This window comes from Grus americana, chromosome 5, assembly GCF_028858705.1.
Source record: "Grus americana isolate bGruAme1 chromosome 5, bGruAme1.mat, whole genome shotgun sequence".
In the NCBI taxonomy this organism is placed as follows: Eukaryota; Metazoa; Chordata; class Aves; order Gruiformes; family Gruidae; genus Grus; species Grus americana.
The window spans coordinates 63,084,389-63,099,164 of record NC_072856.1 but is presented as its reverse complement, the minus strand read 5'-3'; the positions used below and the strand labels follow the sequence as shown (position 1 = coordinate 63,099,164).

At 43.3% G+C, this 14,776-nt stretch overlaps 1 protein-coding gene across 1 annotated transcript in view; it reads left to right on the top strand.

Moving 5' to 3' along the window:
- The window catches only part of RHOJ (ras homolog family member J), a 63,815-nt gene extending 49,318 nt beyond the window's left edge, over positions 1 to 14,497 (top strand). The window contains exons 3-5 of the mRNA XM_054827105.1: positions 3,554 to 3,718; positions 5,029 to 5,124; positions 5,924 to 14,497. Coding sequence (XP_054683080.1) covers positions 3,554 to 3,718; positions 5,029 to 5,124; positions 5,924 to 6,070 — 408 coding nt within the window. The 3' untranslated portion in view covers positions 6,071 to 14,497. The remainder of the gene's footprint in view (positions 1 to 3,553; positions 3,719 to 5,028; positions 5,125 to 5,923) is intronic.
- Positions 14,498 to 14,776: the final 279 nt, after the last annotated feature.

The window sequence follows — 14,776 nt, the reverse complement described above, 5'->3', positions numbered from 1 at the left end:
TTGTGTGGCTTTCCAAAGGCATTGGCGTGAAGTCATAGCCAAAAATAGCACTTGACATTACGATGCTATAAAACATATGCTAATGAAATAACAATTGGAAAATGTACTCCTGCAGCAGGACCCTCTGTCAGCCTGAAGGGAGAGCTGGCAGAGACCCCAGATCTGGGGTATCTGGTTTTCTGCATCCTTGGCACAAAGGAGGAAAAAGCAGTGGTCTTTTTTCCCCTGGCTGGAGTCAGGTGCGAAGTGCTTTAATGGGCTGACATGGCAGGGAGCGTACGTGAGATCAGCACGGCAGCAACATAAAAAAAGTAAGTTTTGCTGTACTTTCTGGGCCTGAGCGCTGCAAGGCTACTGATGGCGAGAGAGCAGGAAGGGAGCAACAGCAGTCGATGCCTCTTGGCTCCAGCAAGTCATAGGCACGTAACTCAGCAAGGCCAGGTCTGGTGCTGGCATTTCCGTGCCAAACCAGTGACCGGGCAGTGTAACTGGGAAGCTTTGTGCTCCCTAAGTAACAGACAGCAAAACACAAGCACAAGCCAAGGAAACAAATTAATGATCAGTTGCAGCCCAACCCCATGAGGACTCATGTCCCTTCCCAAACACCACTGTCACTAGCTGTAGCACCTCTGGATATGCCCCATACCCATGCAAATATCCAGTTCCTCTTTTACATTACTTATTTGCTTGATTTCAACCATCTCTGAAAGAGAAATGATCCTGAAGGATCTCATAACGGTCCATTGCAGGGTTTTATAGCCTTCTCATGGAGAGCAGGTACGAACAGAGGCAGGGTCCTTGTCTGATGTGATTTGGAGGCTCCTGCCAGCCCGCAGACACAGGCATGTACAGGAGCCAGGATCAACTCTTATCCACGACATTTGTGCTTTAACACATCCGTGCAAGCTTCCGTGTGCCCTGACAGGAGACAAGACTTCTGCTACGTGATGCGTGGTTGTCCCTTCTTATGGCTTATATAATGCTCTGTGCCGGTAACACAAATCAGGAACGCTCCTCCTGTAAAAGGATTTTCTAGGGGCTACAAAGGAACAAGCAAAATGAAAAGAAACGCACACTCCTGTAGCTGTCACCGTGAGGCAGCGCGCTCATGCCTTTTAGTTTGTAATTTTAATGGTACAGTAAGTTCCAGCCCCTCTAAATAAGCACGTCTGGAATATTGAAACTGGTTATATTTAGCCAGTTTCTCGGCAAAAATTCCTAAATCACGATTCCTCAAGGGCTTGCTGCCACCGCGTGGCTGTTGTAGGAGGGTGATTTGCAGCAGTTAAACCAAAACCACAGAAAATGTCTTTGCCAAGCACTTAGTATCAGCCCACGTTGACCGTGGCATAATTTCAGAGAAGTCATCAGGTTTGATGTTCCAGGTTAAAATAATGTCCCATAATCAGGCCAGGCCTCCCTCGCCCACAGCATCCCCATAAAACTCGACGGTCTCTGTAATGCAATTGCTCCTTCGCTCCTGTCATGCTGGCATCCACTTTGCCTCTATTAACTCATCAGCAGGAGCTGGGTGTCATCTCCAGAGTCTCATATAAATCTCCTCACGATGACTTTGGTTCTTCATGGCCTGTTTCACTGATCTTCTCACAAATGTCTCTGAGTTTTCTTTCCTGACATTCCTTGAACATGGAGAATCTAGTCTTTCTTGGGTTCATATGTGCAAACACCTCCTCTTGTCATGTAAATCTTTCTTCAGATCAACACTTTCTGTGATACTGAAAAGATATAGGTCAGTTGACAAATACTCTGGGTTTACCCCAAATACTGTGGCTGTGGGACTGGAGGTGGTAACTGAGAATTTACTCTTCCTGCTCAAGTGGGTTTGGTGCAATAAACGTTCAGTTAGACACAACAAAACATTTTGTTTGTGGTTCAGGATGTTTCTTTAAACTTCTTTTTAATGAGACAGAGCTAAATTTGGCCTCATACTTCCTTTCAGAATAAATAATTAAGGTTTTTTGTTTAGAAAAGGTTGGAGCAGACTGTTTTTACATACTCCATTAGTATTTTTCAGAAACTAGCGTCGATTCAGAAGTAGTCTGGGTCATCTTATCTCTGCATACTCAGTGAACAAAGGACTTCAGAAACAAGATTTACCAGTCTGAACTCATAATTAAGCCCTCTCATTTGTTGACCCAATGAAAGCAAGACAGTAGCAAGACTGAATGAAGACACCATCTAATCTGGACACACAGTGATATATAGTCCTGCATCAGCTTCTCCTGCAGGACAGACAGCAGTTGCATTGCTCCTGCCCCTAACGTGGGTTTTCCCTACCTCAGATAAATGTTCTCAAGTCTGAGCAGCAGCGCCTGGAGATATATATATATTTTTTTTTTCCTTTTCATTGAGTTATTAACTACTTCAGTATCTGCAAAGCAGAACTGCAGCAGCTGAAGTTTCAGACAATTATAACCAAAAAAGACCACACTGCAGAGATTTGAGGCCTGCCCAGAAGGCAGAAACTGTAAACTAAAGACCTAGGCCTCAGTCGGGCTTCACAGCAACATGTATTATCATTTCCCTCACTCCAACTTTGTGTTCCTTTCCCTTTTTTTTTAAATTCTGGACCCACCAAAAAAGTCTTCCGAACAGGTGTGTCCCCTCTAAAAGCATCTGTTTCATTACCCTGAAATTTTCTAACAGGTTTCGTTGAAAAGTACCAGCCAGACACAGCTACATATGCTCTCACCATCAGAAAGAGCCAGTACATCCCTTTCACATGGCTTGCAAACCCTCTGCTCGCTCTCAACATCTCAAGCCTGAAAACAAACCTAAATTCTTCCTTGAGACTCAGCTATGGAAGCCAGTTCACGACATAACACAGCTGCACTTTGAGCTGTTTGAAAATTCACCCTCTACACAACTAGCACAAAGAGAAGACATCTCTCCTTCCCCAGTCCAGGGCCTGTGGAAACACTAAACCACCCCCCCCAGTGATGTCCCAGCCACTGCAGGCTGGATTTGATCTGCTTTGTGCTTTAAAAATGAGTGTCTTCTGCTGACTGACACATTGCTGCGTACCATTCATGACTGTGATGGCACTAAATAGACCAGAGACCCTATTTGTTGTATGTGATCGTGTATATAATGCCTACTGGGGAATAGAAAGCCCATAATATTAATAGAAAAGCCACTAGACAAGTGTGTCATTAGCAAATATTAGCCAGCAGTGACAGTCAAATAATACTTCCCAGGATGGCGTCACATTGCCAAAGGGCTGAGGCCAGTACACACAGCCTCAAGATCAAATTTTATCATACCAGCAGTGACAGCTGCTGTTTAGCATTACCCTCTACACCAGCATCACCACGGATAACATACACACAAACAAAATGTGCTAGCTCTTTTGGGTAAAGATGCTGACAAAACAGCACCCCTGGCCCACGAGGTGTCATTTCCCCCTCGGCAGCTCCCCGGAGCTGTGCATGAGGATGGAGGGACAGTGTTGAACAGTTCAAGAGCCAACATGATGCCCCCATCTGCAGTTATCCCCCACCCCATAACACACTTGCTGTTTTCCCCCTGGCAGGAGGACTACAACCAGCTGAGACCCCTGTCCTACCCCAACACGGATGTGTTCTTGATCTGCTTCTCAGTGGTGAACCCCGCCTCGTACCACAACGTCCAGGAGGAGTGGGTGCCCGAGCTGAAAGTCTGCATGCCCAATGTGCCTTATGTCCTCATAGGAACACAGGTAACGCTCCTCTGGGGCACTGCCGGCCATTGCAGGGGTCTTCAGAGTGAGGGGGCTCCTACTCCACCCCAGGGGTGGCTGGAGGCTGAGCTCTCTGGAAAGGTTTCCTATTTAACTTCTGTGAAACGCAGCCAGATTTTCCCATTAGAAGAAAACTCAGGAACTGGGAATAGAAACCAACATGCAGATGTCCCATCATGCTAGTCACGACTGGCAAAACTAATTCCATCTTTTTATTCAAATGTATATTAATGTGGTATCAAGGCATAAATGCCTATAGGGAGAAAAGACTTCTGACAGGCCTTTGCTGAGGGGAGAGAAAAAAGAATCAAACTCTGTGGTTAAAAGCAGAAGCTAAACTTCAAACTATATTTTAAGAATGAGAATAATTAACCAAGTGACTTAGAGACAAGGAAAGGAAACAGCCTCCCTTATGCTTTAGCATCAACATTGCAATTAGTGACTCACCGTCCTGCTTCTGTTATAGTGGATGTTAGACTAAACGATCAAACCACTTTATTTTGGCCTTAAAATCTATGAATCTATCAATCAAATAAAAATGCCTTAAATACAAGTTTGCTTCCAAGACACAGAGTGGCTAGAAACTGTGAGAAGTAGGGATACGACCATCTGGAAAATGTCCGAACACTGGACAGTAACCTAAGCCAAGTTAGAGAAACAGATCAAATTCTGGTCAAAACCAAAATCTTCATGCCATAGGAAAGTCCAATCATTCAAGTACTGGCTTTGTTTTCCACACTGGAATAATCTAAAACACCCATTTTAAAATAAAAGTATTACCCTTTGGATCACACACTCTGAAAATGGATGGGTTTGAAATGCCAGAATGCTTCACTTTGATGTTTTCCATGGAAATAAAGGATCTTGTTTCAAGTCAGACTGACTGTGCTGCTCCTGTCTGGCCTGTCAGGGCGTTTTTCGGGTGATGCAGTGCAGGGTTGCAGCAGCCTCCCCTTCCAATGCTGCTCAGGCTTCCACCAACACTCTCCAAGATACATTGTGAGAGCCATGGAGAACTTCATCTTATTGTACTGCAGCTATCTGAGCTGTGGAGCAATAACCCACCAGTAAGAATGACTTCACGTTAAACAGAAAGAAAAAAAAAAAAAAGAAAAACATAAAAAGAAAGGAAAATACATGTGCAATTCATTTCTGAAGTATCATCTGAGGCTGGGACGACGGATGCCCTTATGCAAGGACATGACTGTGGGTTCATAAAGTTATGAATATCTGTCTCAAGAATTACAGCAAGGTGGTACTGAGCACTGTGTTTGTGCATGTTCTATTAGATTGATCTCCGGGATGATCCCAAAACTTTGGCTCGGCTGCTTTACATGAAGGAGAAACCACTCACCTACGAGCATGGAGTGAAGCTAGCGAAGGAGGTAATAGCTTTTTCAGAGGTCCCACGAGATCAATTGATCACAGCTTTCCATTGGGTTTGTTTCATCCAAGGTGAACTCCTCCGGGCACGTCGGTTGGTCCCAGCCAGAGATTAAAGTCTCTGTTCAAACAGGCTGGACCCAGACACAGGTTGTGGCTCCCGAGCCTGATGTTTCGCTGCGACACCCAATTGAGCTCTAAGCAAAGCAGCAAGGTACGCAGGGCAGCAGATGGCAAATGGAGAGCAAAACAGATTGTACTGCCTACTTCACCTAAGTCAAGTGTTTCTCTTTCAGGCTTCTGGCAGGAGGTGCATGTGGCAAACCCCTCCCTGCGGTTACCTCCTTCCAAACTCGTCCCTATCCCTTACAAAAGCACAGACAACTTGATTCTCACTTACCCGTTGCACTTCAAGCAGGAGAGAAGGAGCTCCCCAGGTTTCTGTGCTATTGCACCTTTCTCCTGGGAAGGTAGAGGGATAAAAGCCCTCCCCAAGCCCTGAAATGCAGGCATCTGGACCCCAGCCATTTCCAGCTTAGATGCTGCAGGTGCTGTTAACAGGCTCTGGCCCTCAAAGGTCATCCATTAGCGTGCCTGCTCCCTCACTCAGGATGACCACCTGAGCTTGTCCCTTAATCCCATAGGCAGCCAGATAGAAAACAGAGCAGTGACCTGACCCCTTTTCTAAAGGTCTGGGCTTCCCTCTGTGGCAGTACACATACGCACGTAGAAGGATGCTGGAACAGGATCACTCTGTATCTCCCAACAGCGGGTACTCACAGTTTCTCTCTCCTCTTTCAGATTGGAGCACAGTGCTACCTGGAGTGCTCAGCCCTCACGCAGAAAGGCCTTAAGACTGTCTTCGATGAAGCAATCCTGACCATTTTCCACCCCAAGAAGAAGAAGAAGCGTTGTGCAAAGTGCCACAGCTGCTGCACCCTTGTGTGAGGTCACTTGGAAGGAAAAGCAAGATGAGTTCAATGAAACCAAGCAGGTTAGAAAGGCAATGAAGGTCACATGCAACTGAAATGGGGAACATGACCAGAAAGGGGTCCTTCTTACTCAAATATAGGAGCCCTCCATTCTGTGAAACCTCCAAGCTGTATCACACTAGGCCAACTCATGTCTATGTGCTTTCCTAACCCTCTAGAGTTGTATGCAGTCTGTTCCCACTACTGCAGACTGCACTGAGCCAACAGATACCAAGATGCCTGCTCCTGCTTGACTCTTCACCTTAGGAATAAGGTGAAGGTGACGTGGAAAAACAAAGAACTAAAGGTGGTAAAAGAAACAAGAGAAACTGCATTTGTGGTCTTAAGCAAGAATTGATCAGAATTAGAAATTTGCAGTACTTAGGAATTGAATCTGAATTGACTGAAAGCACATGGAGATCTGTAGAAATCTAATATGTAAGATATACACTATAGGTAGGATGTACTTTTAAATTACTTTTCTTTTATAAGACTCGCTAGTTCAGGATATACTTTAGTTTGTTCAAACTACATGGAATCAAAGGTGGAGTGATTCCAGTTTGGTTTCACTTAATGCTGAAACTTCACAGCGTCAGTATGTTTCTGCACCCAAGCTATCAAAATGGATCAACATTTACCTCCAGACTTAAGGAATGTTCTTACAACAAAAAAAATGCAAATAACTGTATTTTTACAGGGGAATATTCAGGCTGAGCCATGTTTCCATAAGCTGGGAAAGGAAGAACAGAGTTGTAGCATTAATGTACTGAAACAAAGAAATTCTGCCACCAAAGAATATTGCCCTAGACATGAAACAGCAGCGTGGAACAATCTCCCTTCCAAACTGAGAACATGAACAAGACACATTGCCATGGCAACTGAAAATTTACCTTATTAGATCTGTTGGATTTCTACATCTCACCCAGCAGACAAAAATAGCAAAACCCAAAGAGCCAAAGGTCATACTGACTTCACGTGCTTTAAGGTGACCCAATTGCCTTAAGATTACTTTTTTTATGGAGTATCTCATCAAAGTGGAGTTGTAAACATGTTGATTTATTGTAGTCTCCCTCCTCCCATTCATTACTTCTTTCTTTGCTCCCATTTCTCCATCTTCATTACTGTGAGTGCCGTTTAAGTTGCATCATGGCTGCAGTCCTTAGGAGTGAACTTTCACACAAGTCGCAGATGATGGGCTGCAGCCGATAGCAGGGAGATGGGAAGTCCAGACCTCAAGGGAAGGGAAGCTGCCTGTTAGCTCTCTTTGCTGTTGAAAAAAGCGTGCCTTTTCACTAAAGCCTCTCCAGGGAGCCTACACTTTTGCACATCACAGCAACGCAGACGCTCAGAGGTGAATGCGAAGGGCGTCTTGTTACTTACATCTGCCTTCGGGTACCCTGGCAATGCCATGAGACTGTCTTGTTAGGGATTTCATTCCTCAAGCAGAAAATCACAGTGCCAGCAAATATAGATTTGAAGACCTCTGATGTAACTCCTTGCAAAAGCAGTGTCTGTAGTCAGCATTTCCAGAAGTGCTAGGAGTAAGCAAGTTACAGCAGTGCACCCTCCCAGCCCAGGGACACGTGCCCTGCGCCCGCCCTCGCCCCACTCCAGGGGACTGCCAGCCCGCTCCTCCACAGAAGCACTGTAGCGTAACTGAGTACACACATGCAACCGGAAAAACTCCCATGATTAGTGGTGAATTATAGACCCGGCGTTACTCGGAGCAATCAGCAACTTCAGCAGGACTGTAGGAGCTGCACCCTTGGCGCAGAGAAGGGAACAAGCATGATGCAGTGCCCAATCCTGCAGTCACTGAAGCTGATGGATCCAAGCTCCTCCTTCAGCACAAATTTTATTTACCATGGACACGTACAGAAACTAGATCCAACACCCCAAAATGTTTCCGGGTAGAAATCAACAGTTCTCTCTGACAAAAGCGATCAAATTCGAGGCAGACGCCTTGTTGCTGTTACCCAGCAGGCTTTCACTCACCATCTCTTTCCCGCTGCACACAACCATGGATGAAAACAAAGTTGTGCTAAATCAAAGACAGATAAAAGAAAGATTTCCTCACTGCTGGCATTCTTTATGCATATTTTATATTTGGTTTTATTATGCCCCAGCCATTTGCTTCGAATGGACTGGCTGATAAAGCACAGCTCAGAGCAAGGACAGTGCTGAAGCCTGGTGAAGGATTTCCCGTCGTGCTGCAGAGGCTGCGTTGCCATCCCCAGGCAGACCAGTGAGTATTCACACAGCTGGGACACTGGCAATCAGCTGAACTATAACGTGTAAAGAAATATAAGGAGAATATGAGGAAAACTAGGAGCGGAGTAAATAAAGAAATATTTGGGGAATGTTTGTTGGCTTACAACGTGGCTAGAAGTCCACTGAAACAAAAAAAATAAAAAAGCTTTCAACAGATTTCAGAGAAAATTGAGCTTCACTGTGATGCCATTTACTTCAGTGGAAATAAACTAGGATGATTACTTTGGTTTAGCTCTTGTAGGTTGCTGTAGGGCGCTAGCCTATATACAAGTCTCTGGTTAAAGTAAGTGACGTCTGTTTTAGCTGAAGCGCAATGCAAACACTCAGGTTGGAGCTGCCAGATATTCTTAGAGCTTCACAAAATACGGAGGAAATAATAGCAATCCAGACTGACAGCTGAGCTTATCATAAAATAATGAGCACACTGGAAAAGTGCAATATAGCACTCCCGGCATGCATCAGAGAAAGCCACAAATAATCAAATATTTTGTGTGCCACCGAGTATCAGGTGTGTCTATTAATACTAATGGGATGGCATAGGATAGGAATATAAAAAAATCAAAAATCAAATAAAAGTTGTAGCATTCAGGTAACTGCAGTGGTTTGAGGAAAATTCACTAAAAAACATATGGTGATGTAAAAGCTAAAATGCTACTGTCCTAATGTAACAAACTGCAGCACCCTGCACAAATCATTGCATAGCAGCAAAAGCAGATAGAAAAGTATTAATGTGCATTAAAAAAAAACAACCAAACAAACAAACTGTTGAGGCTAACGAGGGTTTTATTTGCATTTACAAAACCAAGCACACCAAGTTTGTAAGGCAATAAAATTTCAAGTTTTTCAAGATGATTGTGACCAAAATTTGACATCTGGGAGCTGCAAGAGAGGGAGGGTGATCACAATCCACTGAGAAATGGCCTCTGCACTCCATTTGCTTTTAATTTCTCTTCCAACAAAAATAAATGGTTTTAAAATAACCATGGTTAATGCAGGTCCCATAAACATTATTCCTGTGTTAGGTTATGTGGCACTTACTCAAGGATCTGCCCTGTTACACTATTATTTTGGGGAGGCAGGAGTAGCACAGGACAATAGGCTTTAGAAAGGGATTGTAGGCAGATGTAAGGAGACTCATTGACTATCTGGCAAGTCATACCTAATACCTTTTCTAAAAGCCAACAGATGGTGTGTGAACAGGCAGCAAAGCTTATTTCCAGAAATATCAAAACACCAGACACAGTGCAAGCACAGGCATAAGGCAACAGATATAAACTTCGAGTTATTTTCAAGCACCATTAGTAACAAGAAAAGAAAAATCAATAAAGGATTGCCAGGTGAAAGGAGATGGGTTTTCTCACTGTAAGATGAGCTGGAAATCAGACCTCGATTTCACCTTCAAACGAACATGGTTAGGAGAGTCGTGAAGGCTATAAACCGCTCAGGAACCTATTTGACAATGTCCTCTTAATGTAACTGATGTCAAAACCTTTCCTGACAGAGCTGCCTTTGCTAATAGTCTGCTATCATTTCAAAAACACTCACAACTTGCAAGAAATCTGCTAGATCCTGTAAAACCCATCTCCTCTGGCCTCTTCTGAAACCTTAATGTTCTACCATTAACCAGGAGTTGTTAACCTGAAGTCGTAGTCCCAAACACAGTTCTAAGAAGGTTTTCATGCAAACTTCTGCAAGGAGATATTAGAGATATTAGGTATCAGAGATATAATGTTCCAAGACATTAGAGAGTTGTTATCACATTAAAACAACCTACAGATGCCTCTGCTCTTGAGAGCGCTGCTGAAACACTAGGCCAGTGGAACTGGGGCAATCCTGAGCTACATCACCACTTCCAGCATGACCTGAAGGAGGTCCCACAAGACTTCCACAGTTTGTCCTGTGCCTCCCAGAGCTCAGAAAAGTTGAGGACAATGCAAGAACAAGGCTCTAACCCCACACAGGTCCATCCAGGAGCATTTGTTCAACTGGGTATAAGTCCCATGTACTTATATCCTCCAGGGGTGGTAGGGAGCAGTTCTCAATATGAGCTGCCCCTGGTTGTCCTATGTGCCAAACACTCCCAGACCTTCTCTCTCAGCCCTGTAACTATCTAGTTACAGTAGTATGTAGCTTATGAAGAACAACCAACTACAAGCTCTTGCCTCGCATTGCTTTGAATTAGGCATGATGTGAATCTTCCCTTCGACTTCCACATGCACTGGTCCTGATGCAAATCTTCTTCTTGCTGGTGGGAACTGCAGAATTCATTCCAAGTCCAGCATGACAATCAAAACAATCATTTCAGCAGCTGTCATCATTGATATTTCTCACCTTTTTTCTCTTTCAAAGCACTGCTTCAGTTCAAAATAAACACAGAATTAAATACAGCACTGCATCTTAATATGCAATAGTTATTCCAAATACTTTTATTAAGAGGCTGGATTTTGGCAGTCTTCCTCATATTGAAGAGCATCTTACTTTACAAGGGATTGTCTCCAACTTCCTCATGTCTCATTCAATCCCAATAATAGTGCTCATGTAAATGAGGGAGACTGAATATGGCCATTGGTGACCTGCCCTTGTAGACAACGTATAACAAAAATCTCTTCTAGCTGCTCCAGTCTTGGTGGCCTGTGTCCCCCAAAAAGCAGTGATTTCCATTCCCTGAGACTGTACAAATCACCTAGTATTCTGTCAAGTACAGCACCGCAATTTGTCTGGTATCTGCCATCTCTAAGAAGCGTGGTAGAGAAGAACCAAGAAATGAGCTGGGAAAGGAGACAAGCCTTGAGCATGCTGCTACACAAACCAAGCAGGACTCCCCCAGAAACTGCAACCCAGTTCTAGGCAAGTGGCTTAAAAACCACCCCACGGGTGGGAAAATGACCATGGCAAATAGAGAGCGAGAGGGAAGAAACGTTTCACTACCAGTGACTGTCTGTTGACAAGGATTCATGGGCTTCACTTCCCATTGACAGCAAGCTGTCAAGATCCCATCCAAGATATTGTCCCAAGACTCCAGAGACCCAATTTGAGAACCCTTTACAGGAGTTTGGAAAAGGCTGCAGAAGTTCTTGTAAACAATTTCCATTGCTGCCTCCCCTCATCACACCCAACCTCATACACAGCAGGTGATGCACTGGCCAATTACACCAATGATCTAGCAGATGTATTTTCACCATGCAAGCTTCCACGTCCTTACCAAAATGTCCCTCTAATTCAGACGTGAAAGATCCCCGTTTGCTTACATAGCTTGCTTATCCGTGACCTTTCCTGCAGGTTTTTTTTCCCAAGTGGCACAGCAAATACCTCTTGATTCACCATACTGAAACTTCATCTGGATTAAAAATAAATTGCAATGGCATCAATCTGTCTCAATCCAGGCTTGTTTAAAAGCACATTTTTCTTCTCCAGCAAAGCAATCAACATATGCTCATGTTGGCCCAGGGACCATTTGTTCAATAAACAGGTAGAATGCAGGAATCTGGCTGCACGTGCCTTTCTCCCTGTTTTTTTCTTTTCCCTGAGGAGGATTTGTAATCTGTTTTATCCTACATTAAAAAAAAAAATCTGGAAATAACAGAACATTTTCTTAGTTCTGGAGGAGCATCTGCTGTGACAGGAGGTGAGCATGGAGCGACCTACATCAGATGATAACTTCTAGACACATTTGAGCTCTACGTAAAAATGAAGACAAATCTCTACTATAAATGTTTATTTTCCTCTTAGTGAATAAAGACCCTCTGAAAGCAGGAAAAAGCCTCCCACTGATTTCAGTAGTGGCTTGTGATCTCAGCTGTCTTCACCTATCAAAACAAAACATGAATAGAAAAAATTTTGCATCGAAAAATTGGGACAAAAACACTGATTAGAAGTAATGAATGCAATAGATTAGGATCTACACTTTTGCTTTGGGGGGGAAGAGTTGCAAAATCAGGGTCCAGAGCCACAATTAGTCAGTTTGTTCCTAAAATAAAATCAATTTTATTTTAAGATGTTAAAGGGACACCCATAACTAGGATGAAAAAAACCTTCAAATTCGCTTTTCTTTGTCTCAGTTAAAGCTTTCAGAAACATGTGAACAAGTATCTATTTTTTTTCTGGGCAGTTGCAGAAACCCCACCAGAACAGCAAAAAAGAGCCATAACCTCATTGTAAGAGGAAAATGAGCTCACAAACCCATATACCACAGAGCAACAAGCAAAAATCATATGAATTGCTGTCAATGGTGAAAATTCTCTTTAACTTTGAAAATATGCTAAAACTTTGAGCATGATCCCCACACCCTTCTAGAATGTGTGGACTGTAATGTGTGTTTGGCTGCTTCTTCTAACTATTATTTTAGGGTGGGATTTTCAGAGATGCTGTATGTTGGCTTCGTTTCAATTCTCATGAAGACAATGGAACATTTCAATGGGGTCCACACATGACTAATGCGGAAAGCATTTGAGAGTCTTCACGTTTCCTCCTTTTCTGCCCTTTATTGTGGCTGACCAAGCTTTGAGCGCACAGATACACTGAGCCAGGTCCAAGAATATTTTATACCTTTTGGCTGCTGGTTGTGGTCTCCCAAAAGAAGTTAGGCATCTGGAGACTTTGCTGATCTGATCTTTAGCTTGAGCTTTGGAACTGGATTTACAACTCCTCATTTCAACCACTACTGAGACTGAAGATGAAAATGATTATGTTAACAGTGTAATATTCAAGACAAATGGGAATCTTTGCTGAGTTTGACACTGCACTCATTGCTGTCACTTAATTTCATCTCATCCCATTCAGGATGCCAGATTTAATTTTGCATTTAGTTTTGCCAAAGATCAGTTTGAGTTCTCGCTGATATCAACACTGGTGAATTTTGACTTTAATCGGAGATTAATGAATTCAGAGTAAGCAGTTGTCACCAGTCTACAGTTTCCAGATCTTCTAACACAACAGTTATTTGTACTAATAACAAGTAGAGATTTTTTGTCTGATGTCTGTCAAAGTAGTTTGGGTGTAGGCCAGATCCATAGTATGACTGTCATATCATCTCTCCCAACACTTTTCCCCAAAACAGGCAGCTGCTCTAACTGCATTACAGAACTGGCAGGCACTGAACTGCCTTGTCAGTGCAGTGTAAATGAGCCCAAACTTTCCCCAACCTTGTAAATATTAATTCATTAATAAGCAATAACATAAAGCCATGTGAGAGGGGAAAGACACCGGCAAAGTCTTCTTCACTCATGAGCAGAAGTGATCTAAGGTGGTGAGCCCAGGTTGCCAGGTGGGAGATGCTCCAGAGCAAGGCATAGGATGGTGTCCCCAGCAAGTATGGCGTGAGCCTGGCCAAGGGCTCGGAGGTGCCTCCGTGGAGTTGCGCCGGGATACCTGAGGCTCAGCAGCACCTTGAGACTGCGAGGGCTTCAAAGAAGGCTTCAGAGAGGAGCAGGGACTGGGACCTGAACTGTCCTGGAGTGCAAGGGTAACTGAAGCCAGTTCAACCTGTTATGATGTTGATGCACTTGTCAAATACAAGCATTTTGCTGCAAAGAGATTCTCTGCTCCCCTGAGAACACAAAGACAAGAAAAAGTCTTTCCTTTCTTTTTGCGTAGTACTTCAGCAATACTCAAAATAACAGTGCAACAAGTTGTTCTAATTGAGTTTGTGAAGCAGATTTAAGGACCTCAGCACAAATCAGGAGCTAACACATCATCAGTCAGTTCTTAACAAGTTAAGAAAAACAGTGCTTTACTTTACTTGATGTGAGCAACTGAATTTTTCTCTCTTAAAAATTGCTGTGTGCAATATCACTGGAGTATGGGGTTGGTAAAACCAAAGGATGAGTACTAAAACTTTATGTCTGACTTTTGAGTGATATATCTTTTTTCAAAGATTAACCAAATCTACAGAATTCATGTCAAAGCAATAAAATTTCAAACCAAGGAAATTCAGTTTTCCAGCAATTATGTTTTGCATAGTTTAAAAATCATGTAAACAGTATTAGTTTCCTATTTACAGCACATGATTCTGTACTCTTTTGCTTATCCTCTTTTAAACATGTAATTATTGTATATTGTAACTGCACATTAATATCGTCTATTGTACATAGTTTATTTTAACAAAATAAATGTATTACTAAGTATTTTGACAGCATCATTTTGCGAAGGTGTGGGGCTGCGTTTATTTTGCCAGACGCTAATCACGTATACCTTGCAGGACATTTCAGGTAGGAAAAACACATATAGCAGTATAAGGCTGCTTTTGGGTGGTCCTGGAACTGCCTGCACCTTCCAGCGTTGCCTGTGCGAAGTCAAACAGGAGGTGACACCGCAGAGGTTTGCTCCTCTCAGGCGTTTCCTCTTGGGAAACTGCTGCTTAACCAAATCCTCTGCAGCCTGGAAACTTGGGAAGGTGGAGATGTGGGACTGGCTC